Consider the following 27,995-nt stretch of genomic DNA (forward strand, 5'->3'; position numbering starts at 1 on the left):
GTTAATCTAGACATATTTTTTCAATGTCAAGAATCCCTGAAAGGTAAAGATGAAATGTATGTACTGTATGTATAAATGTATTAAATTGAAGGTTAATAGTAAAAAAATAAATTAAAAAAAAAGTACAGAAACTGTTTATTAAATGTTATATGTGTTAGGGCATTTGCTCTCTGAGACATTACTTGGACTAGAAAAAGATATAGATCGAAGATATAAGAGAAAAGATGAGACATAACATACCCACAAAGATACAATAGTCCTTATGTTTCAATTATGTATTAAAAATGAATTTTGTTTACTGAAAGCACACACATATGTGTATAACTCATAACTTGTATCAATAAAACTGGATGAATTGGTTTTTACAGAACGTAAAAATTATAAATTTTAGGATATTTAAATTGTAATTGTCCTAAAAGTGTTAGACTAAATGATCATAATTAACTTTATGGATTGAACTCGGAATGAAAGAATGTTATTTATGTAAAAACGAACCCAATGGCAACAGGTTGACATGAAAAAAAAAAAATTTATTAAATCCAAGAATATTTTTTGTGTAGTGACAAGAAATCCCACCCCAAATAAAGTCCATTCATTTGTCAAGATGAGCTAAAACTAGTCCCGGTAAAAGTCAAGTTACAGAATCATGCCCAGTGATGCTTGTTATAGAGGAGTGTTAGATTTGAAGTAAGGTCTGTATATGTTCCTGAATTTATTGGCAGGATTTTATTATTTTATAGTGCTGGAAAAGTCGGAATACTGACGGTGCTGTTTCATTCTTTCATACATCTGTTAGGCATGTCCTCTTTGTCAAACTGAGCAGTGTCTCTCTTGGACTTTATAGACCAAAGATATGAGACCAGAACATTCCCACAAAGGTACAACAGTGATCCTTATGTTTTAATGTTTTCTAAAAAATGATAATCCTATGCATTATTCACTGTATAAACTTGTATCAATGAAATTGAATGAATTGTTTGTAATGAATGTAAAAAGAATAACAAAGTATGAAATATAATTGAACGTACAACCCTAGTGACAAGCCTTCCTACTCCAAAGTCCTTTGTCCAGATAAGCTAGATCTTCTCTTTAAAGCCAAGAATCCCTTATAAGTCAAAATAAAAAAAATATATAAATGATAAGGAAAAGAAATGTCTCACTTGGGCTCCATAGACCAAATATATGAGACAAAAACATAACCACAAAGATGCAACAGTGGTCCTAATGTTTCAATTATGTTATGAAAGTAAGTACGCACACTTTCCAAGGTAACTGCTCGTACACGCGATGTATAATTGAATGTACAACCCTAGAGACAAGCATTCCTACCCCCAAAAACAGTCCTTTGATTTTGTCCAGATAAGATAGACCTAGACCTGGTCTAAGTCTCAGAATCATGTGGAGTGAAGCTTGTTATAGAGAGGTTTTAGACATAAAGTTAGTATTTTTTCATGACTTTGATGCCTGGATTGTTCTTATTTTATAGTGCAGGAACAGTAGTAATAATGTTAGTGCTGTTTCGTTCTTCAAAAAGTGATGTGTGTTAGGCAGGTCTTCTCTCTGAGAGTGTTTGGACAATCAGTTCTGTGATATGAGAGACAAAAAAACAACTCTTTCAATAGACGGCATGTGTGATTGCGCCTGAACTCACTCTGGATTACTGAAAGAGCTCTCTCTCTCTCTCTCTCTCTCTCTCTCTCTCTCTCTCTCCCCCGCCGCCTCTGGGGTTTTTGGAGGGCTCTGCCTGGGTGGTCTCTCCCTCTCTCCCTCTCTCTCTCTCCGCTCCGGCGAGCTGTTGCTTAGCAGCTAATAATAGGCGATGTTTGCAAAGTAATTTGCCTCTTCCTTCGGCCAATGAGAACCAGAGCGCTCCTCCATCAAAACCCAACGCGCTCTTTTTTTCCTCCCTCTCCAGGATCTTCTCAGTGGAGAGATTCACCTTCCTCCAAACGTTCAAGCGCCGCGAGAGCGCGGTCACGCTCGCCTCGTACCTCTCTCTCTCTCTCTCTCTCTTTCTTTTTTTTTCTCTATTTATCTATCTGTCTTTCTCGCTTTAATATTCGGAGAACAAACAAAAAGAAGAAGCAAGCCAAGGCAAAGCGCGTCCAGACCGAATGAAGACCGAAGGATCTACCCGGATTCGAGCGCATGATGTGGGCATGGTGCTGGAGGAGCTCGGCTCAGCGGAACACTAGCACGCAGAAGAGCTCACCTCCGGAGCTGTGCGCGACGGATGCGCTCGGGCTTCGTCCGCGGATTACCGAGGCGCCCGCCTTCCGTTTTGCTCGCCGACTCCTGCTCGTCGCCTCGCTGGGACTATGGCCTCGGATGCCGGAGTTTTACCCCCGAGCTACACGCGCTCCGGGAACCCGGACCTCACCCACAGACCCAGCTACTGCCACGCCGCATTTGCGCTCAAACAGATCGCTAAGGTGATTTTTTTTTTCGGAGCGCATCCGAGTGTTTCTCTTTGTTTTTTGTTTTTTCGTCATTTTTTTCGCGCAACTTTGTTTTGTCGCACTTTGTTTTAGAAAGGAGGAAAAAAGTGTCAATGCGCTCACGCAGGGAAGTAACGGTACCACCAGCAGCTTCTCCTGTATGTTCATGATGTTCTTGTGGTTCTTGTTTTTGCAAACCAGGAGTGGAGAAAAAGCCTGTATGAAGCCTCCATTCATTTAACAGGCAGATGCGCGCATGCACTTGTGATCCTCTCTAGCAGCCAGGGCTTCATGTTTGATTGGGTCCAGTGGAGCATTTTCTTGATGAAGTTGTATAACTGACAGATTTCATGTGGATTTGATGGCAAACCTCGAAATCCATCAGCAGCCAGGGTTCATTAGAAAGCAAGGAACAATACTGTGTTCTTTGACTGAAAACTTTGCACCAAAGATTTTTTTTTTAACGTAAAAACTAAACACATCTATACTGCCACTTTTTTTTGTTATTCTCTTAAATTTTATACTTATTATATACTATATTATATACATTATATATAATACTATGTATATATATGTAGTGCAAAGTTTTTCCCTGTTTATTTTTTTTATTTTTTTGGGTCTGAAACAAGTAAAAAGCAGCCAAAAACATGAGAAATAAATACACATTTTTTTTTTTTAACATTGTTTTCGGTCAGCCTTTAGAAACTGTCTGAGGAATGTTTTTCGAAATGCAATACCTAAGGAAGGTTGCCCCAGCATAGCGTCTGCTGTGCATGTGTGTGGTCCACATCAAGCTGTGACGTTTGAATTGCTTGGCACATGAAACTGGATAGTTCGAAATCACCATTTCCGTTTCCCTCGAAGCCAAAACAGTCGTGCAGGCGCTGATTACTGGTTAGTTCAGAAGTCCTGCATTGGTGGTCAGAGACGAGCCATCCGTTTGTGGTTCTTCAACACTGATGTTTTATTCATCGGCCGGGTTCAGTCAGATATCGAGTTATGCAATAGCATTCGAATCAGTATGTAACCAAGGTCAGATTGGATTCATGAGGAAATCTGCTTGTAGTGAGTATCGAGTGGGAATTGTATCATACAGGTGCAAATATATGAACAAACAAACCTGTGGGGTTTGAGAAGGAAATACAGGTAGCAGAAATCGAGATTTGAAAGCTGTTGTTTTGTGCTGTTTTTGTCAGTTTATTAGGGTTTAACACAAAATAAAAGATGCATGTTTCTTCTCACTTGCTACTGATAGTCTTTACCTTTATCAGCCAACTTTCATTTAATATATTCTCTATAACTAAACATCTTATATTTTTTAAAATCCATGTTTTTGCCTGCCTTTCACACAGTTCACGAATACATTCTCTGTGCGTCATTGCCATGAATCCGAAATGATTGTCTATGGACCGAGTGACTAAATGTTCCTCTCTTGTGTCACAGGGAAAAGCTGCGAGTCAGAAAGCTCCACTGTGGCTCCGGGCCCGGTTCCAGGCTCTCCTCTTTACTCTAGGATGTCATATTCAGCGACACTGTGGAAAAGTGCTTTTTATTGGACTCCTCGTGTTTGGAGCTCTCTCGGTTGGCCTACGCGTAGCAGCCATCGAGACGGACATCGAACAGCTATGGGTGGAAGGTGAGTCCATGCTTTTGGCCTTTTGGGGTCTTTTTGGCTGGGGATGTTTGGGGAATGGATGTGTGAGCCAAATGAACTTGTTTGTGAGTGTTACATTCTGGTGTCAAGTCGTGGGGGGTCTAGGAAAAGAGAGAGACAGCACCATCTGACCATGCACACCATTCCTTTTGCTTCACTGCCTATTTTTGGAGTAGTTTTACTGCTCCACAAACAAGCTGACAGGCAGCAGGCTACTGAATGGAAATTAGATTTAGTTTTAAGCTGTACACTTTTTTAAAGTTCTTTTTTTTTCCCACCAGCCCCTCTGTGGGCTCGCAGTGTGCTCGGTCTTTGAACACGGGCTGTGGGCTCAGGAATTCCATATCTTCTGTCACGCACAAGCAGTGTTCTTTTTTTTCCCCCTAGCGCGTGCAAGCCGTCTCTTGTTCTCTTCCCATCAGGCAGTATTGTTTGCCTTTGCGCCGTGTTTTTTTTTTTTTCCTTCCCTTCCTTCATTTGACGTCTTTTCTGCACGCCTCACTTATCTCTGCGTTTTCGGGTATCTTTATTTGGTTTTCACACTGCCAAATTCCTTTTAAGCCCCCTAGGCTTTCGCAGTGGTGCTGATCCCCTGCACAGATGGGCTGTGTGAATTGTTAGCCATCTTGGAGGCACTGACCCCTCCCCCCCTCCAGCTCTCTGTGTGGTCCTTAACTATTCTTGGATTCCATTCAACAATAAAGGCACCCTTTCCTCTAGCGACAGGAGGGGGGAAAAAAAGTGAACACAGCTGAAGTTTACCCACCTGTTACACACATACGGACATAAACACATACTCCGACGTAGGGAGTTTGCCATAACCAGGTTATAAATCTAGTTTTAGGAACTTGTTAGTGCACGATTTTGTACAAGGGACATGTGTGCTCCAGGGAAGTGTTTGTCTAGCCAGTTTATGGACTGTATAAAACAGGGTTTTTTTTGTCAAGTTCCGATTTAAAGCCTTTATTTAACACAGGAAGCTCATATATATTTCTTCCCTTTTTTTTTTTAATTTTTATTTTTTTTATCACATACTGAGATAGTTATATGCGAGCCATAGAGAGGGGAACTTGTTACAGTCGGTCACAAAATTAGAGCACCTATGAAACCATAAAGGCTCACAGAGATGCAGAGGTGGATAGATAAAAGTGCAGATGCTTGTAAATGGGTGCTGTGCCTTTAAGAGGCAGGGCCCATGTTACTAAAGTTTCTGCTTGTTGTTTCCCCCCAATAGCCCATTGACAAAGCTGCTCACCACTGAATGAAGAGTAAGTGGTTTGGTAACATGGAGAGGTTCTTCTCACACACAAACACAAAAGTCAAACGGACAAAGAAAAGGCGTCTTTAACGGATCCACTGCTCGCACAAGTGTATTTCGAAGTTTGGCTGCAGGACACAAAACTGTTAAGACAAATGCAATCAATCGGCAAAACAGCACCTAGGAATTAATAAAAAGATGGGGTTTATTTTACCATGAAAATCTCCAATGTTCAATGCATACGCAGTGTTCAGTAAATGTAGAAATGTAAAAAAAAAAAAAGGCTGGCCGATTGGGATCATCTACCATCATCATATACCCTAAGGCTGTCAGGGCAACCCCCCCGCCCCCCCAAGAAGCCAAATGTCACTCTGGCCACCAGGACCACCCGGGCATCTGCAATTGCTTCCGCGTTCCCTCAAATGATGTGCTAAGAGACACCACATACTGCAAGGAAATTTGGGAAGCCTGTGAATGGTACATTATCAGCACACTGAGTGAATCCTTGTTGTCCCCTTATATATGCTTTGAGCCTACTATCTCTTTCTTATTGAAATATAATGTAAAGAAAGAGAGAGACTACTATTTCCAGTTTAATACTAAGTGTCAATCACTTTTAATTCATCTTCAGGTTTGGTATTTCAGCAGGGGCTTGGTAAACACTGAGTAATTAGTATTCACACTTTTGTCCTTAAATCATTACCATCTGTTGCGCAAATTTGTTGAAGTTTTTTTTTTAAATTACAATATGATAAATTAAAACTAGTCTGCTTTGGCTAAAGAGGGCTGAGGTCATTGCTGGAAGCTTGGGAAAGTCTGAGCTGGTCCCCATTGTCAGTAAGAAGAAAAGGGGGGTAATAAAGTAGAATGTGGGGTGAAGGGTTGGGGGTAGGGGAGAGCAGCGTTTTATCAGAGCTATCTTAAAACTTCCTACCCATAGGAACTTTCGCACCACGTGTGCACTCGTTCCAGAGGATAATTTGTTAGGAGAACAAAGTCAGAGTCATTTCAGCCTGACTCTCCGAGGTGGCCACCATCTTGTTTCAATCATATAGAAACCCTTGAGAGAATGTAAGTCTATTTCTCTTTCCGAAGGAAGGATAAACAACAGCTTGTTATTGACAAGCGCATGCCATTGCAGTGGTTTCTGAAGATCGGAGTGTATTCACGCACAGTCACATGACTAATGGAAACCTTTTGGAAGGGTTGTACAGAATTAAATTGTCGATTCTGAAAATGACAAAAAGAAAATGTCCATGGGCTTAAAAGGACAGCACCATTTGTTAAACAGAAAAAGATGTTTGTGTACTCGCGCACAAGCCGAGGTTAATTCATCTCATCTGTCTCGACACAGTTTCGGTGCGTGTGACAGACATGGGCAACACAAGCAAGCTGTGCAAACATTACGGAAAAAAAAGAGTGCTAGGCTTTCTGGGTAGTAAGCTTGGCCGAGATTTTTAAAGTCACCACACTCTGAGGAAGAGTATGGATGGAGGGAGAACAAACATCTACCTTCCCCTTGCTAAGTTTCTAGGTGCCACCTAGAGGAAAATGCCTGATGGATGTAATATGTTTAGTGTTCTGAAACAAGGAAAAAAAAACCCCAGATACAACAATTGGAAATAAAAGTTGTTTAAGAGCAGCTTTGCAAGAACAATCCTCTCTATGAACTGTTATTGCACATGAATTGTAGGTTGCAGCAGCCTGGCTACATAAATGAATCTCATACAGCAGAAACTCGGACCTCACCAGTTGAAAGGACAAACAAGGCCAGAGTCAACCTGGGTCAGTTGAAAATGTTTATTTCAGCCCACCCCCTAGAACTTCCCAACCCCCTAGAAGTGTCCACCACAGCCCAGACTCCCAGCCCTCGTTCCTCAAGAACAGCCTATGAGTTGAATACTCAATTCAGCAGGCCTCCCTTTTCCCCCAATGCTGCTCTTGCTAGTCACTTTCAAATCGAGGAGCTGGTGAAGTAGCTCATCCTTCAATCCTTGGAACACAATCAGTAAATTGGCGCATGTGGCTGAGCATTTTTCTGACGAAATACAAAAAATGTAAGAATTTGAAAGAGCACGAGACTACACAATCAAATATGTTTTTTTTATAATTAAAGTATTATAAAGGTGGCGTTATGTCAATGGTTTATTTTAATGTTTTTCTTGCTATACATCGGAAGGGTTGTGAGATCTGTGTGCTCTATCTCAGAAATGGAGTTTTTTTTTTTTTCGTGTGGACAATATTAAAAAGTTACAGATCCCTTAGAAAGCAAAAATATCTCTTTTGTATGTTTTCTTTTTAGGTTAGACAAAAAAAATAAAATAAATAATAAAAAAAAAAAGCAAAAGCAAAAAAAAAAAATTCTTTGAACTTGAGGAGAATAAAAATGGCTCATGGGCTTAGTAAATTCATTTCCAGTCTGAATAAGACCAGCAATGTGGAAAAATTTTGCTTTTCAGCATGGGATGAATGTATGTTTCAACTACACATTAAGCTGCATTAGCAACCACTGGAGTGCCTAATGTGGGCATTTTTCCACAGCAGCCAACACTAGGGATGATTAGCATAATTAGTACAGGCTTGGCTATACATATGGAAATGGCCAGGGCCTAAATGCCAGCCGTAGTGGAAATTTATGTCAATGCTGACAGAAGCATGAGGTTTGAATAGATGGTAACAGGAGTTTAGATTTTGTAATCTGTCTTGATTTCTTTTTGGCTCTATTTTCTTCATTAAAAAATGAGATCAGAGCGTTATTTAAGAACAGACTCCGAGTGGACAAAAACACTTGACAGAAACACCCTTGACATCAGCAGTGCTTCTTTAGGTAAAGTGAATCTGTCCCTCCCTTTTCTTACACATTGTTTTAGCTGCCTGGGAAAAGTCTTGATCCATTTGTTTTTGTTGAGTGGGTCTCTCCCTTTAGTTTTTTCACTATTTGTTGGGAAACATATAAAAAGAGCTGGAAATGAGAGTGACAAAGACGTGCACTGAATCTCCCCATGCCCTTTCCTCCACTCTTGGTGAGCCAGAGGTGGAGTCGTCTCCTTCTCACTCAGGGGCGGTAGAGACAGGCACAAATGCTCCTTCAGGGATGTCCCATTCATGGTGTCTATGATTGAGAGTTGCAGTCAAGCTGCAGCGTCTAAAAACATTTGTACTTTGGCCAAAATCTTGCCTTTTGTTACCCCAGTGTGCCTTCAAAAAGGCGAAGCAAAGAGCCTGGAATGGATAAGATGAATCAAAGACAGAGTGTGTAGATGGCAAACAGTCTTGGTTTGTGCTCGGTGGTTTTAGATGTGGGTGTATGTGCTGGTGCTTGCTGGCACTCACTAGTCTAGTTTTAACTTGGGTGGCAGAACCAGGTAAAAATGTCTCTTTCACTACTCGTCCTTGTGGGACTTCCTCCAAATCAGCATGGGTCTTTTCAATGGCCTCCTAATCCCACTAATCTGGTCCACAACACTTTGAAGGTGGCCTGGTATAATGGAGTAAGGACTCGGTGCCAGCAACTGCACACTACAGCACCACTTGCAACTGTTAAAACACCACACACACATACACACACACACACACACACACACACACACACACACACACATACACATACACACACACACACACACACACACACACACACACACACACACACACACTAGAAACCACTTCCTTTCCATATTGCTATGTTTACAGATAAATTTACAAAAGTCACTGTTTATCTTCTACGTATAACCTTTTTATTATATCTGTTTTTTGTTTATTTGGCTTCTTTTCATTTGTGGTATTTGACAGCCTCATAAGCATGAACTAGTATGTTTGTGTCATGCCCGGTGTCCCTCTGTAACTTGCTGGGATACAGTTTATTGCTTCCTGGGTGGTCGAACGGGCTGCAATGTGGCATGTAGGTGAAGTCCAGCAGAGGGCTGGCCCATGAAGGAAGAGGGCTTCTTCTCCATGCTTAATTACATGTCAATTTTCAGGCTGCCTGCTGGGAATGTAGTCCTTCGCACCAGTCTTGTTCATTTTCTAAGCTGTAAGAAAGGCGGTCCTGGAGATCAAAGATTGGTTTAGCTTTTAACATTGGCGTTTCATCTACAGGGAAAAAAAAAACACGTGGGGGCAGTAGATAAGCAAATGATTACTTTACAAGATATTGAGGTTTGGTTTGTTTTTTTTTCTGCTGGGGTGCAGTGGTCAGACCCTCCTGGTGGATAATTGGCCTGTGGTGGTGATGTCATTCCCAGGGCTGTGAAAAATGATGGTGGACACAAAAGAGATGTTCAGTCTGAAAGGGAGAGAGAGAGATAGACAGAGAGCGAAAGGTGCTGCTGATGGATCAACCCTTTTAACAGGATAATACTTTTTCGTTTTTATTGTTCTGAAACGAATTTCTGTCTATTAAAGATACCGTGTAGCCCGCCGTCATGGCTAAACTGATTTGTAAGGAGAAGTTGGGTAAACCCTGTTACAGTAAAGCCTACGCTTCCTGAAACACTATCTCCGAAAACAGCATAGCAGCGAAGAACTCTAAACCTCTCCATTCTGAAATACGTACGCCTGCCCCTATGCCCATTTCCTCCCATTCCCTGTGGCTGTATTTCTGGCTGTGAAAGTATTTGGCTCCTGTCTCTTTAAGCACACAGCAGTGGTGGGTGGAAAGCGAGCGAGCGAGAGAGAGCAGATCTCCCATCTGGAGACTGGCTGAGCAACAGCTCTCACTCGGCCCTCTATCTGGGTGGTCCAGATGGGAGGAACCAGACACAAATAGCTATAATTTACTTCAGGAGCCCCTGTAATTACAGGCCCAAGGACTGCAGCTCGATTCCTGCAGATGTCTAAATGTATTAAATGTGAACATGGCATCAGAACAGCAAGACCCAAAAAAATAAAATCAAGCACACATTTCTGTTTTGCAAAAAGCATCGGCACATAGAAACTAGTACTATGGCAATGTGCGATATCAGTTGCAAGAGAAGTTCCACTGACAGCTATATATGTTTTTACAGCTATATAATACAGTAGCTTGCATTTTGTATTGTTGCATACAGGCAGCCTCTGATCTGGGCCACATTGCTTCATGAGTAGCTGAAACACATAGTTCATAGCCATCGCTACCCCGTGCACTCTTTTCACCACCGCCTTCGTTAATTAGGGGGTTGGACTTTAGATCTCGCCTCCACTCTTTTTGATGTCTTTTATTTTAGCACTGAATACCAAATGAACAGTGTTTTTGCCTGTTCTTTCATTCTTCTCTTTCTTCAGATAGGTCCAAGCATTCTTTTTTTTTACTCTCTTCGCCCCTATCTCATACACACCCTCACACACACTCACATGCAAGCACACTGGTTTGACAGAACTGTAGTTCTGCAAGCGTTTGCCTGTGGTCTTACCAGGACACTATCCAGCCTATCTGCATTTTCTGTTCATGGGTCAGCTTGGGAATAAAAGGCTAGTCATGAAGTTCTCACATGACCAGAATTGAAGCAGTGTGAGATAGACGTAAAGACCTCTAGGCCTAAGTTTGACAGAGCAGGGTTGCAAATTAGCATTCAATATTATATTCATATGTCTAGATCGATTAAGATCCATTTTTTTCTTTCTTTCCCATCACGTGGCCCTTTAATAGAGAAGGCACATTTTGAAATAGAAATGGTTCTACATATAAATACATTTTATGAAGCTTTGGGTCTGAGTGATGGGGAAGATGAGTACAGGAGCTATTCTATCTAGGCCTAGGCTATCCTTTGGATAGTATGGTGGTGAGGTTAACCATGAACTAGGCACTAGTTGGTATGTTACAGCTTCTTACAGATTGGGAAAAAATAAAGGGATGCATAGGCTAATTAACCTGGTGCTTATTGTAAACTCTATAATCTATCTAGCATAATTAAGCTAAAAACTGCTTATGTGTTTAGCCATGTACCTGATATTTTGTTGCAATGCCTAAATAGTTAGGAAATAAACAGTTACTAAACCTACCAGGAATTCAAAGTCTTTTGTCTACAGTACCAAACATCATTCATTTGACTTCCTCTCTTCCACTCTTTTAGCTGGCAGTAGGGTGAGCAGGGAATTACGCTACACAAAGGAGAAACAAGGAGAAGAAGCAGTGTTCACCTCACAGATGCTTATACAGACACCCAAACAGGAAGGAACCAATATTCTTACCCAGGAAGCTTTGCTGCTCCACCTTGAGGCAGCTGTGTCAGCCAGCAAAGTCCAGGTGTCTCTTTATGGAAAGTGAGTGCAACCTACAAAAAAGATTGTGGGAGGATCTTTTTTCCATAATTACAGACCTGAAACTCAGCTCCAATACTGGCATCATGTAATGTATGACAATTCAAACCATTTTCTCCCACAGATCCTGGGATCTTAACAAAATCTGCTTTAAATCTGGAGTGCCAATTATAGAAAATGTCATGATCGAGAGGGTAAGTTACTGCTTTGACAATTAACTTTATTTCTTTGATTATTTACTTTGCAATATCAAAACTACCCAGACCTTGTTGTGGAGAATATTATACACTTGCTCTATTGATGAATGTGTGTCTTTAAAATTGCTGCTCTGTTTTCCTTTAGATGATTGACAAGCTTTTTCCCTGCATGATTGTGACCCCCCTGGACTGCTTCTGGGAGGGCTCAAAACTGCAAGGAGGCTCAGCCTACTTACCGTGAGTGTCTTATCTGACACAAAAACACACACACACACACACACACACACACACACACACACACACACACACACACACACACACACACACACACTTTCGCATACTGACACATACTAGCCATACATAGCATATCTTAGTATGTGCAGCTAAAGTTAACCTCAGGAGGCTGGACTGGGCATACCCGACCTTTCTGCATGTTACATATGCTCTGTTAACAAGAACACCCCCCTCGTCTCAGAGTCAACACTAGCAGTGACAAACTCCAATAATTAAGCCCCAAGCAAAAGCCCCATCTAGGTTGATGATAAGCTAGTGCTTGCTTCCATCATCACCAGGACTTGTGCTGTCATCAGAGCTGTGACAGAGCACCTTGCACTTTTTTTTTCCATCTATCTTGCTATCAAAGCCAGGCAAAGAAGCCCTCGTGGATAGTGGACAGAGGGAGGAATAGAAGCGATGGCTGCTGCAGGGTGGGTAGGAGGTGGGGGTGGGTGTCCAGGCTGGTGGAGGGGGTATGCTTTTGGTCAAACAATGGTAAGCATTCTCTGGGTTTACGACTGAGTGTCCATCAGTGAGGGGGCCCCAGCTTTGTCAGCACTGGGTAACACTGTGCATTCTCATGGTAATCGCTCGGGTTCTGAGCTGTAAGTTGTCCAACAAATAAAATGGGCATTATTCAAGTCTCGGGCCCAGAGAGAGAAAGAGCGAAGCATGCAAGAAATTTACAGCAATGTTTGATCTATGCACCTATTCTTTCCAGTCTATCAAAATGTTTGGCGTCATGCTTGGAAATTTGTCCTGGTTTCTGGTTTTGGTCTAAATTACTGACATCTATAGCTTTAAAAAAATCATTCAAAAAATATCAATATGCACTGATGTACATGCAAAAGATGGATGTGTGTTTTTGCTATCTTCAGTTCACTCAAGGGGCCTTTGTGAATTTCAGCACTCTAACCACTGCCTCTAAATTTTTGGGCTTAGTGTTTTCTTTTTTTTCTTTCTTTACCAAACAAATGATTTTCTCTTTCTATGGTCTTTCAGCATGTGTGCATGGAGCTAGGGGTGAAGCTAATGTCTTTTCTTGCTTTTCCTTCAGTAAATTTGAGGGTTTTTAGAAGCAGTGTGAGGCAAGAGAGAGAGGGAGAGAGAATGAGATTGAGAGAGAGAGAGAGAGAGAGAGAGAGAGAGAGAGAGAGAGAGAGAGAGCGAGTAAGAGAGAGAGAGGAAAACTTGACAGAACAAAGAGCAGCAATCTATGGAAAAACAAAAGGACCTAGGCCAGTTCACTCAAGCAAAAAATAGGAGATAAAGGAGGCTCTCTTTTGCAGGCAGGAGCAAAGGCGCTTGGTATGTGGGAATGGGAGAGGCACAGCTTTATTCTAAGCTACTCTTCATGAGTTATTGGAGATTGGGCCCAGTGTTAGGACACTATTCCCTCTCTCTTTCTCCCTTCAGCAGCCAGCACTGGCCACTCTGAAAGACCCCCCACTTTCCTTGGTGCATATATCAACCTGAGTTTGCATCATTTTAATGGATATAAACAGAAAGACTGGGCTGGGAATATCAGGTTCTCCCTGTAATTCTCAATAGCTTTAACTTGAAAATTAAATTTTAGAAACTTGACGCATTGATATTGATTAACTGCGGCTTTGCAACCGGTTACGCTCATGTCGTTTATGTCTAACATGATAAATCTCCGAGAGGACATACAGGCAAGAGGGGATGCTTCCTCATTTAATAATCATGTACCTTTTATAAATATAGCTTTTTAGACATCTCAATACAGCATAGCACGTTGCGATTGTTTCAGATGTAGATTGAAGTGGGGCACTTTGGAATTGAGTTTAGAAGGCTGTGGATTAGAGTGTTTAGCAAGAGGCCCGGCAAGCATCGAGTTTTGAGCTATAGAATAGGGTTAGTGGAGAACTTGACCCACCACGAATGTTCTTGGCACCATATCAAGATGTTTGGGAGGCAGAGGTAATTGTTATGACTCTATGTACAGGGGTTAAGATACTGAAGTCCATGGCCTGCCGGCGCTTTATGCTCCAGCCGTGTAATAGGATAATAAACGCTACTTTGTGCTGTGGCTGTGACCCAAATGAAACCAGCATGAATTTTTAGTGCTGTCCAGCCTAGAAACCAATAGTGAATAGAAGTGAAGGAAGGGTGGCACTGAAGCTGTATGTTCAGACAACATATTAATGCGGTCATTATTGTCATTAATGCAACGATGCATATTTTCTGTCTTATCCAGAGGGATGCCTGATATTCAGTGGATGAATCTGGACCCGCTGAAACTCATGGAGGAGTTGAGCCAGTTTACCTCATTAGAAGGTTTCAAGGAGATGCTGGACAAGGCTCAAGTAGGCCATGCCTACATGAACCGGCCCTGTCTTGATCCCAATGACCCAGACTGCCCACTTAGCGCCCCCAATAAAGACCTGCGGCAGGTGGGCCCGGACCTTTGGAATGCATGCATGCATGGACATGACACATGCCACAGTTGCATATATGCAATGCAGATTCTAGGTGTTTAAATAATTTGTTTTGCTGTCCTGTTCAGACTCCAGATATTTCTGTGGAACTTCAGGGTGGCTGCCATGGTTTCTCCAAGAAGTTCATGCATTGGCAGGAGGAGCTGATTCTGGGGGAACTAACAAAGAACTCACAGGGATTTTTGCAAAGGTAAGAGAGGAAGATGCAGGCTGTGCAAACAGAGAGGAATTTCTCTTGAGTTTCTAAATCTGAATGCAGCATTGATTTATTAATGGACACACAAGTTCTAAACAGAGAGAATAAATTAGTATAGCTGACAAAAATGTAAATCTCATTAATCAATAATGGACTTGCAGAGAAATTGAGAATATAATAGAAATAAATGAAACCCTGTCCAACTTACTGTCTTTTTTCTAGATGAACATCCATATAATTAATGAACTTGTTTTATATTAATGAAAGACTTTGTCTTGAAAGAGTTTGGACACCTCCCCCATCATACTGTGACTGAGGTCATATGTGGGTCCCACCTAACGCTTCCTTTTTCTCTTGCAGTGCAGAGGCTTTGCAGACCATGTTTCTCCTCATGAGTCCCAAGCAGCTATATGAGCACTTTAAGGATGACTATGAGATCCATGACATAAACTGGAATGAGGATAAGGCCACTGCCATCCTGGAATCCTGGCAGAGAAAGTTTGTTGAGGTATTTTTCTGCTCTTTAAATACTACATGAGCATGCATGGATCTCTGGATTTACCTGCAATAGAGGTCAGGGCAGGGGTTGTTTACCTAGGTGAAAGATTTTGTTTAGGAAAAAAAAAAAAAACAGGGACTTCTGTGTGTATTAAAGAATAGCAATGTTTTTCTGCATTCCATGTATCCTCAGCTATATAGTAAAAAAAAACATCTCAGAATTATAGAAACAACTGACACTAAGCATGCTGAACGCATGGGAGAACATAAGAGTTAAAGAGAGGGAGATAGAGAAACGGTGGGCAAAAATTGGGGGAAAAGTGGAGTTGGGAAAACAAAGTGCCGACGTATTTAGTTCCCCTTCAGGTTGCTGGCTCTTTATAGAACTGATGGAGTAGCCTGAAGGGTAATCTCATATGATCCTTCTGACCCCTGACCCTGGCATCTGTGCTCATTATTCCATGCTTATCAAACTTTCGGTGTGCTAACATCAGGCTGTTTGTGTGTCATTTGCTTTTAAAACCTGAGGTGAAGTGCTGGAAAAGTCATTTAAAATGTACATGAATATAGGATATATGAAAAGCAAACAGGTTTATTTCAGTAATATATATCATAATAGTAACATGTTCATAATCTGCTTTTCATACCTGCTAATAATGGTAGTAATAGCTTCTAATTATTTGTGATCATGGCTTCTCTTGCTAGGTGGTCCATGGAAGCATTCCCCAGAACTCCTCCTCTACTGTCCACGCGTTTTCTACCACTACACTTAATGACATCATGAAGTCCTTCTCTGATGTCAGTGTCATCAGGGTAGCAGGAGGTTACCTGCTCATGGTAAATTATTTGTTACAACCGCTATATTATTATAAGGATGCTGAATTCATATAACTGAATTTCTATACAAAATTACATTTGTGTATGAGCTGCTCAAAAACCCATTTTTTTCTCTCTGTACTTTTGTGTGTTTTTAGCTGGCCTATGCATGTGTATCCATGCTCCGCTGGGACTGTGCTAAAAGTCAAGGGGCTGTAGGTCTGGCTGGAGTGCTACTGGTGGCGCTATCTGTAGCTGCAGGTTTAGGGTTATGCTCTCTGCTGGGGTTGTCTTTCAACGCTGCCACCACACAGGTACACACAGAGACCTGCTTGATCATGTTTGATTTTCACATTCTAAACACATTCTAAAAGAGATTGCTTTAATCCTTTACAGGTGTTGCCATTTTTGGCACTGGGCATCGGAGTGGATGACATGTTCCTTCTGGCTCATTCTTTCACCGAGGCTGGCTCCAACATCCCCTTTAAGGCACGAGGCTGATTTATACTCTAAGCACAATGCTGCTGTGTCACTCATTTTAAAATATGTGTTAAATATTTTTGTTGCCGTGTATTAGAATGTGTATTTACTCCTTGCTGTTTTGTGTGTGTGTAGGAAATGACTGGTGACTGTCTCAGAAGGACTGGTACTAGTGTGGCTCTCACATCTATCAACAACATGATCGCCTTCTTCATGGCAGCTCTAGTGCCCATTCCTGCTCTTCGTGCTTTCTCTTTGCAGGTATGAATAAGCCTGATTGTGTATGAATTTGAGAGCGAGAGAACTGCAAACGTTTGCACCTTGCGGTGGCTTTTCAGTAGGCTGGCAGGAACTGTACCACTCTGAAAAGGTCAATGAAGTGTAGGCGTAATAAATGAGGGTCTGCTTTTGTTCGTTTTGGCCATCCCTCTTTCCCTCTCCCTATGTTTATGGCTGCTCCCCTCTGTCCACCTAAAAACGTAGCCTGTCTCACAGGTTCTTATACAGATTCAGTGAGAGATATAGAGCAGAGAGTGTAATGGGATGAGTGAATACTCAGTATATCACTAAGCTGTCAAGCTGCATTTCTTTGATCTCTCTAAGCAAACACTGGGTGGTCCTGCTCTTTAGTGATAGGTAGTATAATGTCTGCCCCAGGCAGGCAGGAAGGCAGGTTGTGTGTGTGTGTGTGTGTGTGTGTGTGTGTGTGTGTGTGTGTGTGTGTGTGTGTTGGGGTTGTGGGGTGGATGGGGGGTTTAATACTGCTCAGGCCAGCCGTATCCTTGGGAGTCCTCCTTTCACTAGTTTGTTGACTATGTTTGAAGTAGAAGTAGGGAGGAGGGTAAAGCTGTTTGATTTAGGGTGCAGAATTTACTTTCCAGGATTCAGTTTTAAGGCACTAAAACAGTAAGGGAGCTTGAATGCAAAGAGTGCTTTTTATCAAGTCGGGACAGCTGCTGTGGAGTTGGGTGTTGTAAATGAAAGTTTGGTGCTTTTTGTCTAATCGCTCTTGAAATTCTCGCTGTTTCCAGGCCGCTATTGTGGTGGTATTTAACTTTGCTATGGTCCTGCTCATCTTCCCTGCAATTCTGAGTTTGGATTTACATAGACGCAAGGACAAACGACTGGACATCCTCTGCTGCTTTTACAGGTAGGCATTACTAACTGTACAATACCTCAGAAAAGCCTGCTTGAAACTACTTCAGTGCAGTCAGTCATTGTTTTTGATGTTTAATTTTTTAATATTGATCTTAAATGGTCACGAATAAATGTTGTTTATTTATCCACCTCTGCGCAGCCCGTGTTCCTCGCGAGTAATCCAGATCCAAAGTCAGGAGTACTCTGATGCCAGCGATAACCACACCCATCATCAAAGCCCACCCACTCCTACGTTTGCTGGTTCCACAATCACCACCAGCACTCACATCACCACCACAGTGCAGGCGTTCACCCAGTGTGATGCTGCTGGTCAGCACATCGTCACCATTCTGCCCCCGACGTCTCAGATCTCGACCAGCCCTCCCTCTGTGGTGGTGTCACCCCCAGACTCCAGACCCACCGCTGACCCTTACGGCTCCCAGCTTTTCATGCCGTCCAGCTCCACTCGGGACCTGCTTGCGCAAACAGAGGAGCCAAAACTCGGACGTGAGTGTGTGCCTCTGCCCTTTTTGCAGTGGAACCTGCCCCGCTTTGCTCGAGAGAAGTATGCACCACTGCTGCTTAAGCCTGAGACGAAGACAGTGGTGGTGGTGATATTTGTGGCACTGCTCAGTATCAGCCTTTACGGTACCACCATGGTCCATGATGGCCTCTACTTGACGGATATCGTGCCCAGGGACACAAAGGAATATGATTTCATTTCGGCCCAGTTTAAATACTTCTCTTTCTACAATATGTACTTGGTCACAATGGACGGCTTCGACTACGCCCATTCTCAACGCGAGCTCCTGCAGCTTCACAATGCCTTCAACTCGGTCAAGTACATCGTGAGAGACAGTGATAAAAAACTTCCCCGCATGTGGCTCCACTACTTCCATGACTGGCTCAGAGGTAGGAACCGATTTCATTGCTCGTATCATTTGGGTGCATATAGAAACAGGTGTTTTTTTGTGGTGGTTTATTTAAATGAACATTAAATTCTCTTATTATCAATGTTTCCATGAAAAAGACCTATAAACTAATGGCACGATTTAAGGCACAAAAATACTGAATATTTGTTCATTTGGAATACATTTTGGGATATTTCAGCTAAAATGATCAATTAGATCAAGTTGAATTGAACTCAGTTCAATTAGAGTTCAAATAAGTCTATATGTAATTTTCCCCCTCCTACTTTGGCCTTAGGGAGGAAGATCAGAAAGAGTCAGAGGTTGTCTCTGCCTGCTTATGACCTCTTCACCTGGCCTAGAAAAAAGCAAAATCAACTGGAAAGAGAACCTGAATAAAAAAATTGGTGTCAAAGTGGTCTTTAGAGTGTCTTTGCCACTACACTGCCTTAATGTGTGGAGATCTCTGTAACTTTAGAATGGTTGAGGAAGTTGTTGCCAGACTTTGTAATTTGAAGCGTATTAAAGGCTCTTGCTGGTTTGTTTGTTCACCTCCCACACACACTCCAAAAATAAGTGATTTTGTTCAGTGCTTCTAGAGTGATTTCATGTTTTGTTTTTTGTTTTTTATGGAACCAAGTTGATATTTGACAAACACCTGTTGTTGTTTAAAGTCACTCTAACATAACATTGTTTTTAATAGGACTGCAGGCTGCATTTGATTCTGACTGGGAAGCAGGCAGGATCACCCATGACAGTTACCGCAATGGTACTGAGGACGGAGCATTAGCTTATAAACTGCTCGTTCAGACTGGCTCTAAGAAAGAACCATTCAATTACAGCCAGGTACATGTCAAATGTAATATTTGATATTTGATTGTATTTGTATTAGGTAAAATAGAGGCAAAATTGTATTCATACGTTTTTCCATTTTAGCTAACATCTCGGCGGCTGGTTGATAATGATGGTCTGATCCCCCAAGAGGTATTCTACATTTACCTGACTGTGTGGGTCAGTAATGATCCCCTGGGCTATGCGGCATCACAGGCTAACTTCTATCCGCACCCTCATGAGTGGATTCATGACAAATATGATACTACTGGAGAGAACCTACGTAGTAAGTGTCCTCCTTAAAACCCGTTCTCATTTTACGTCTGTCCCCACATTATGTGTCTTAATGTTGTGTGATTTTTTTTCTTAGTCCCAGCTGCTGAGCCTCTGGAGTTTGCCCAATTCCCCTTCTACCTGAATGGCCTTCGACAAGCTTCAGACTTCATTGAGGCCATTGAGAGTGTGCGTTCCATCTGTGAAGAATTTATGCGCAAGGGCATCCCAAACTACCCCAACGGATACCCGTTCCTTTTCTGGGAGCAGTACATTGGCCTACGCCACTGGTTCCTACTGTCTATCAGTGTGGTGCTCGCCTGCACCTTCCTGGTGTGTGCCATTCTGCTACTTAACCCCTGGACAGCAGGCATTATTGTAAGTCCACTTTTTTGCTCTTCTTCCCCTGCTTATTCCTAATTCTTTAGAAAGAGTAGCGAAAGTTAGCATAGGGTTCAAATCCAACAATGCATCAGACATTAGGAATCAAAGAGAACACAATTTCTGTTTTCTGGGAAGGGGGTATTACTGACGGAAACACACTAAATAATGATAAATAAATAACTATAAAAATAAACAAAAGTGTCCTCTTCTCTGAAGAAGGCAGGTTGTTAAAAGGGATCTAACACATATACCCATACATACACACACACACACACACACACACACACACACACACACACACACACACACACACACACACACACACACACACACACACACACACACACACACACACCCCTTATTTTATATTTGAACTGGAGCTGTAAGAACTGTCGGGTTTGTACAGATATTTGGGAACTGGGCAGATCTGCCCATTTGTGACTGTGGTCTGCTAAACCCATTTAAGAATCTGTGGGATTTGGGATGGGGCAGCTTGAGGCGGGGGGGTGGTCTAGGGTCAAGTTGGGGGTGGCTGTAAGTGTAATGACTTTTAAACATTCCATACAAGATGGTGGGCCTTTTGCCCAACAGATGATGGTTAAGCTTGGTGGTTTGCTTCAAGTTTAATACAATGTGCTTTAAATTTCTCCATAGGTTTTTATCTTGGCAATGATGACTGTAGAGCTGTTTGGCATCATGGGTCTGATTGGTATCAAGCTGAGTGCCATCCCTGTGGTTATTCTCATTGCCTCTGTTGGCATCGGAGTGGAGTTTACAGTGCATGTTGCATTGGTAAGAGAGAAAACATTCACATTCTTAGCATCATCTAAATTTTGCAGAAGAAACTAATTTGTAAATAGGAAAGAGGCATGTACACAGTGGCTCATAGCTGTTTCGCTGCCTGTCTGCGCAGGGATTCCTGACTGCCATTGGAGACAGAAACACACGTTCAGTTGTGGCTCTAGAGCACATGTTTGCACCTGTAATGGATGGCGCCATTTCCACTCTACTTGGAGTGCTCATGCTGGCTGGCTCGGAGTTTGACTTCATCATGAGGTGAGGGATAATCTTACTCATTTTTTGAATGTCCACATACTGAGAACTGTTCAGAGGTGTGTAGGCTTTGCAGTTTTTGTACTAAGGCAAAAGAAACAGATGTTATTCGGGGTTAAAGCAGTAGGGTGACAAGTGTCACTCATCCCTCACTCCTCACCTGGCCTTGCCACTCAAGAAGTTCGGGCCACCCTTACTAGTGCCTTAGTGTTGCTTCATCGCAAAAACAAATGTAGAAAACTTCAAGAGTGTGTAACAGCTGCTCGTAAACATGTAAATACCCACTGGGTGGTGACACACACATTCTCAACCCTTTTCTTGGGAAGTATGTCCAATCATCCGGTTGAGAGCCTCTGTGCCTAAAGAGGCCACCACATAAGATGGATGTTTGCCTAGTCCATTAGTGAGTTCGACTGGTCAGAAAGGCCCCAACCAAAAGCCTTGGAGCACTGCCTTTGGCCTGCTATTTTCCCTGTTTCACTTAAATGTCTGGTTTAAAAAAAAAGAGCAAATAGCAGTGTTTTTCTGCTGAATCTGGGCTCTGCTGGATCCTGACCACAACCTTGAGAGCAGCCTCAAACAGACCCACAACATAAAAATGGCTTAGTTAGAGAAGAGAGTAGAACTGAGGAGAAGTACATTGAAAAAAATCTAAATACCCCCAGGGTGGCTTCTTGGCACCGCAACTATTCAGACATTCTCCAAGAGTTTGAATGAAGTCAGATGGTGAAAGGAATTTTTTTCCTTTTTTTTTTCTCTTTACCCTAAAGATTGAGACAAAGCTGTATAAAGAGGAGGTGGAGAGGAGGAAGAACAGTGTAGTCAGGTTGTTTAGGAAAAAGGGGTTCCTTTTAGGACAGTGGTAAAGTAGAATGAGTTGTGGGAAGAGGTAGGGGGTGGGGTAGTTGGAGCAAACCATTTGGAGGGTGCAGTGTGCCAGCATTGGGGCATTCACACTGGGAGGTCCTGTTTAGATGTAGGGCGAAAGAAAGGGTGGATGAGAGACAGCACAAGTAAGCAGGCCCTCTAGCTGGGGAGTAGCATAAATATGGTCCTGTAAACATCTCCTGGCGGTGGGACACTGAATAAACACCAGAACAAGCTCAGCGGCCCCTCTCAGAAGGACCCACCCCTTCCAACCCCTGACTCGGAATGGAAAAGATTACAGTTTATATAAACAACAGAATTCCTAACACTAGGTCTACTCTGGAGGTCTAACCCAAGTGGGGCCCATGGATGTCTTCTCACTTTTTTTTCCTGCTTTTTCTTCCTCTGTATTTTTTCAGCTTTAATAAATTACAATCAACTTTCAGAATGTTGACTTAGTAAAATAAACAATTATCTTTTTTACAGTCTTTTCATGTACACAGTAAAGAGGGAGTCAGAAAGCCTCTCACAAACCAAAGGTGGACTCGAGTAAAGCCTGAAACACTTGGCTTTTTAAAACTTCTAGACACCTTGAGTTTTCACAGATTATGACAAGCTTTTTGAAAATATAACTTGAGATTACCCAGACAGTTCCTCCAAATTCTTATTTTTAGCACAATCCATTTATCTTATCAGGTTGTGGGGATGAACATGAGAACCTTTGCATTAGCATGCATTCTGTGTACAGATCAGTGAAATCAAGTGCATCTCAAAGACACAATTAACCCACAATCAAAGGTAGTCTGGGACGTATATGACCTCACGTGTACATAACAGAAGTATATAACAAAATAATGGACTGGCATTACCCTTGACATGAATAGATTAAATGCATCAATCTCTTCTATAAATCATTAATTGAAAAAAGACTGCACTGAATAGGATTGTTGTACTAATAGGTTAATAAATAAGGCCACTTATAATCCGAACACTCATGTTAATGCCAGGTGTGAGTGGGGTCCCTGTGTGCTTGAAGATATCTACACACAAAAATGTTCACAATTATGCAGGTATGAGTGATAGAATGAGGCAAACTGTATATGGGAGAATAATTTTGTACCCTTCCCTTAAGAGAAATAAATGGCAAATTAGGAGTAAACGTAGGTAATTGCAGTTCTGCTCATCTGAAAGTATGATGTACTGTTATATAAAAACAGCGCTTTGGAATGCACCCCGGAATAAAGATTTAGTGGGGCATTGGCTGTCTGGCCTTGCAATCTTTCTAAAAGACTTGTGTTATTTATTGGCTTGAGAGTCCTTAGCTTGCCAAGACAAACCTATGGGCTCATTGGAAGAGACAGGTCAATGTACAGCAGCTTCCACTCTAAAACTTGAATGCTCCCAGTAGACCTTTTAGAAGTTGTTTAGTCCAGTCCTGTTGGGTGTGACATAAAGGAATATTTTGGGTGTGTGTGGCAGGGATTGTTAAAGGGAACACTTTAAAGTCCCAGAATCCACATCCTAATTTTATTTTTTTCCCAGACTGTTTTTTTTTTCTTTTTTATCCTCCAGATATCTGAACCACAGCTCGAAGACTCATATTGTATGTGTATGTTTGAGCTTATAAACTGAAGCACTCTCTAATTTTCTCATGCTCCCTTTCTTGTGGTAAGGGGCGAGCCTTCTTTTGGTGCCATGAGCTGAAACGCAGAGACGCAAATTATTGTAGCTCTGCAGCCCATTATGACTGCCTTTCTACTAGCACACCAGCCAGGGCACACAGCTCTACTTAGAGCTTCATTCAACCCACCTAGAGCTACACCCTTGTAGGCTTTATACCTCACCCCCAATCATGCATTGCTGTCAGAGTGAGCTTCCAGTGAGGAATAGAGGAATACATTTTAGATTATTATGGACTAGATTTACTTAAAATAACAATCGAATCACTGCTAAAATTCTGCTACACCACTGGATTTGTTGACTATTTACTTTTACATTTGGCTCTTGGGCTTATTGTTTTATTGGATGACCTTGTACTGTAAATTTGTGGTGTGATTAGTGCTAAAGGGAACATTTGAGAAGGAAGAATTAGAATTAGGTTTGTTGGCCTGCCTAGCATAAATACAGAGGTGATGTTTCTTGCTCAATGTGAAATGGGATCTCACTGATAGGGGATATTCAGCTGCTAAAAGGAAAACTACTAACAGGTCATGAAATGGAAAGGGTTAATAAGAATATGCTACGAGAGAGAGAGAGAGAGAGAGAGTGAGAGCAAGCTTTTTGGAACGAGGTGAGTGTTTTCTGACGTGTAGAATCCGCTCACTAATGTAAACACACTTATTCAGGAAGTGCCAGTGCAGTCGTGATAGATGAGGGTTCCCAGAGGGAGCGAAAGCGAGTGCTTACGCCAAAGATGGAGCGTAGGAATTTCTCTTCAGCTTTGTCCGCTTGCCAGGAGAGAAGACATGGCAAGAGGAAATGGTGGGAGGAGAAGTCAGAGGGTAGAATTTAGAACTTAGAACCCATTTCACTGTTTTTAGGAAACAATTTGCCACACAATGCCACTTTTAGGTTGCATATGTTTAAATGTTTGGTGCTTTTAAGTAAAATGTGCATCCCATTTTGTTTTCTTTTAAAGGTACTTTTTTGCAGTGCTGACCATTTTGACATTGTTGGGAATTCTAAATGGCTTGGTACTGCTGCCTGTTCTGCTATCCATCATGGGCCCTCCAGCAGAAGTCTTTCTTGGCAGTAATTCCAGCGGGCTCTCCAGTCCCTCACCGGAACCCGTTCCCAGGATCATGAACAACCATGGCTACTATGCTGGGCACATCCCCCGAGTACCACGACAGGCCTTCACCGAGGTCTCAGACTCAGAGTACTACTCTGAAACGACCAACACATCCGGTATCGGGGAGGAAGACTACAAGCACTGCGACAGAACTGCGTACATAACCACACCTTCAGAGCTGCCAACTTCCCACATACTGCTGGAAGCCAGCAAGAACCCATCATTTCCGAAGCTCACAGTAGGTTTCTCATATTTAATAAAGTTGATAAAACTGCTGTCTCCATGTTTTAGAGCTTTAATCTGATGTCTTGTATTTCATAGGTTGTAAAACCTTACAGTGAAATTCCATCAGCCACAAGCCCCCAAAACGAGGCAGCGCAGAATGCAGTCAATTCCATCAGTTCACAGATCACACGGTGGAATGGCAAGTCAGAGTGCCAGGGATCCAGGCAACACCATTTACCCAACGACAGTGCATACTCTTACGAGAGAACTACTCACTGTGGTCCCAGACTACAGAAAGGCAGAGGGCCACAGCAGAACAGGACTAAAGCTCTGCCACAAGGTGGCAACACACTGCAGGCACCAAGCAACACTGTCACCATGGTTACAGCCACTGCCTCAGTAATCGTGTCAGTACACCCCAATCTGCCGGGGTCATATCAGGGTACCGTGCACGAGGTCTTTGAGGATAGCATGTCAGACTCTTTTGAGAACTCAAAGAAGACTTCGCAAACGTATGGAAAAGCTAATCAGCCTTCCAAAAGAGACTCTTTACAACTACAAGATCTGGAATCCCTAGATAACAACCAGCATCAAGCTAAACAGGGTCTAGGTAAGTCATCTATACATTTCAACAGGATCGAAACATAATGTGCATTTAATAAAATTAGATTGATGATGTAAGAAAAAAAGAATGACCTATGGTTCTAATTGTCTTTTTCCATTCTTTGTGTGTTGTAGGTTGCACATGGACCCAAACGGCCAAAGATTTCTAGACAGCACACATCTTCACCCCACAATTCCACAAACCCCTTTGTCTGAAATCTATTTCTGGCTGTTTTGGGAGGTCCCTATGCTTTGTCTTTTTGAACTGTACATAAACCTCACAGATAAGAGGATTTATTTTAAAAGATATTAAAAAAAAATTATACATTTATAAATATATACAAATATATTTTAATACTAAAAGAGGGGAAAAACTATTTAAAAGAGTACTGTATCACTTGTGTATTGTCTTATGTAAAAGTCAGATATATAAGAGGATCCATAGGCTTTGTTTCCTCTTTTTTTGTTGTTGTAAAGTTTGAGAATTGTGTTATATGTAAAAATTCAGAGACGTTAATTATTAGGTTATTGCAAATGAAAGGTCAGTGTTCTTTTTTTGCTGCTATACATCATGATGATGTCTTGAAAATGAGTAAAACCCCCTCCTCGATGTAAGCTGTAACATTCGATTAATATGTTCTTACACTGCGAACTTCGTCAACTTGTTCCCGGATTACATCACAGTTCTATGTATTCATTTGGCAAACACTTCTTTTGAATGGGACTTAAAAGAGAAATAGAATCCACTTGAGTTTTGGGCCTTTGAGTCAAAAGTCAAGGGACTTCAAAAGCCCAACAGTGGATGTCTAGCAGTGTTGGGATTTTAACTCACAACCTTACTGTCCCTAACACATAATTTCAACCTCTGAGCAACCACTGCACTGTACTCCCTGATGGTGTCTTGTGTTTGATTGCACTGTAACATGTCGAAAACGTAGATATATTTAGTCCATTCCTGTCAAAAGTATTTAATTTCTTTGAAATATCTCTTTCTACCTTTATTTCACTGATAGCATTTATTTCAACTTTGCTTACTGACACATGTGGAAACTTGATTTTTCTTTTTCTTCAATATTGGTGTAGTTCTGTGCTAAATAGACAGTGATGAAAAATGTATACACTTTCTTCTACAGTCCTAAACTTGACCCCTAAGGTTTAGCCTTATAGCTTCTCACTGTCTTCTTTGTTTATTGTGGTCAGTAAAACCTGCCATGTAATTCAGGACTACAGAATCAATATGTTCATACACAAATTTTATATCGCAGTCGATACACTTGAATACTTGAGGGGCAGCATTTTTATTTTTCAAGTCTTCCATTTGTTACAGTTCTCCTGCTGAAGCTATGAGATATATAGCAGGTCCATTTTCGTGTTCCTTAAATGTCAAAAGGGAATCTTATTTAAGTACAAAGGGAGGTAAAGTTTTTGTTTATTTTTAGCTGCTTTAGAAGTAAACACATAGATGAAGTCCCATGCAATGGTGGATTGTTGTTCTCCCACAGACTTCTCCAGCTAGACCAGTGTATCAACTCATTCAAGCCAGTATTTCTTCCTTTCTGTTTCTTAGATTCTACTTTTTTCAATACCGGTCACAACACTGCCAGGATTAAACCCAGGGAAACATTCGATTTATGTGACAGCAATAAGGAAAAACTTGGGGATGGGGGTCCTGTACTTCTATTTGAAATGTTATGTCATGCCATATGAATTATTTATATAAAAAGTTTTATTTTTGTAGTTTGTACAGATGTTAGTCTCTAGACTGATGTTATATTTTTAAAGAGTAAATATATTACAAATGCAAATATATATAATTATATCTATTTGTTGCTTTTTCAGGGGAGGGGGGGTGTAAAATTGGTTGGAGTGGAGATTTTCTGGTTTGTTTTTTTTGTTTTGTTTGTTAGATGAGAAGAAATTCTGTTTGGAAAATGAAGGAGGGGTGTGTGGTTGTCACTGTCCACCTTGTGTAGATGTCCTTGCTTTTCTTCTTCATCTAAAAAAATTGAACAAATATCTATTTGTTGTCTTAAACACTGACTTCAGAAATCCATGTGCAAGAAAAAAAAAAAAAACACAATCTTTGTGTGATCGTTATTTCCCTTCACCCTTAACAAGAATTCAACTAACAAAATAAATGTTCGAAATCAACTTCTGTACAGTGGTGTGTTTCTTTTATATAATTTTTATAATGTTATAGGATGCACTAAGAGATGTTACATTAAAATCTAGAATACTTCGGTACTGTTTTTGGGGCTCGGCAGGATGCGCTTGTGTGCGCTGAGCTGTAGGTTGATTTGAGGGAACAAGCTGCTCAGGTGCAGTGGGGGAGGGAAGGGTGTAACAACCTGGCTTCACGTTTCCTGTTTGATTGTTATGAGTCCTGAGGCGAGAGTCCCATGTGCACTGAGCCC

General features: G+C 41.6%; 1 protein-coding gene across 3 annotated transcripts; it reads left to right on the forward strand.

The window, feature by feature from the left end:
* The first annotated feature begins 1,839 nt into the window (after window positions 1-1,839).
* Window positions 1,840-27,732, forward strand: ptch2 (patched 2). 3 transcript variants are annotated; one of them, XM_083541621.1, is made up of 22 exons: window positions 1,840-2,432; window positions 3,882-4,074; window positions 11,401-11,590; window positions 11,712-11,781; window positions 11,930-12,021; window positions 14,279-14,474; window positions 14,588-14,709; window positions 15,076-15,223; window positions 15,919-16,050; window positions 16,188-16,343; window positions 16,426-16,518; window positions 16,645-16,770; window positions 17,541-17,659; window positions 17,807-18,558; window positions 19,258-19,400; window positions 19,491-19,671; window positions 19,756-20,036; window positions 20,697-20,834; window positions 20,956-21,098; window positions 24,601-24,991; window positions 25,075-25,588; window positions 25,717-27,732. In XM_083541621.1, the coding sequence occupies exons 1-22, from the start codon at window positions 2,319-2,321 to the stop codon at window positions 25,749-25,751; spliced, it is 4,329 nt and encodes a 1,442-aa protein (XP_083397747.1). In that variant the 5' UTR covers window positions 1,840-2,318; the 3' UTR covers window positions 25,752-27,732. The 3 variants fall into 3 exon arrangements, with proteins under 3 accessions (XP_083397747.1, XP_083397748.1, XP_083397749.1); XM_083541622.1 differs by lacking the exon at window positions 1,840-2,432 and adding an exon at window positions 3,361-3,457; XM_083541623.1 differs by lacking the exon at window positions 1,840-2,432 and adding an exon at window positions 3,487-3,503.
* The last annotated feature ends 263 nt before the right edge of the window (window positions 27,733-27,995 follow it).

The sequence above is a fragment of the Silurus aristotelis genome, assembly GCF_946808225.1.
Source record: "Silurus aristotelis genome assembly, chromosome: 5".
In the NCBI taxonomy this organism is placed as follows: domain Eukaryota; kingdom Metazoa; phylum Chordata; class Actinopteri; order Siluriformes; family Siluridae; genus Silurus; species Silurus aristotelis.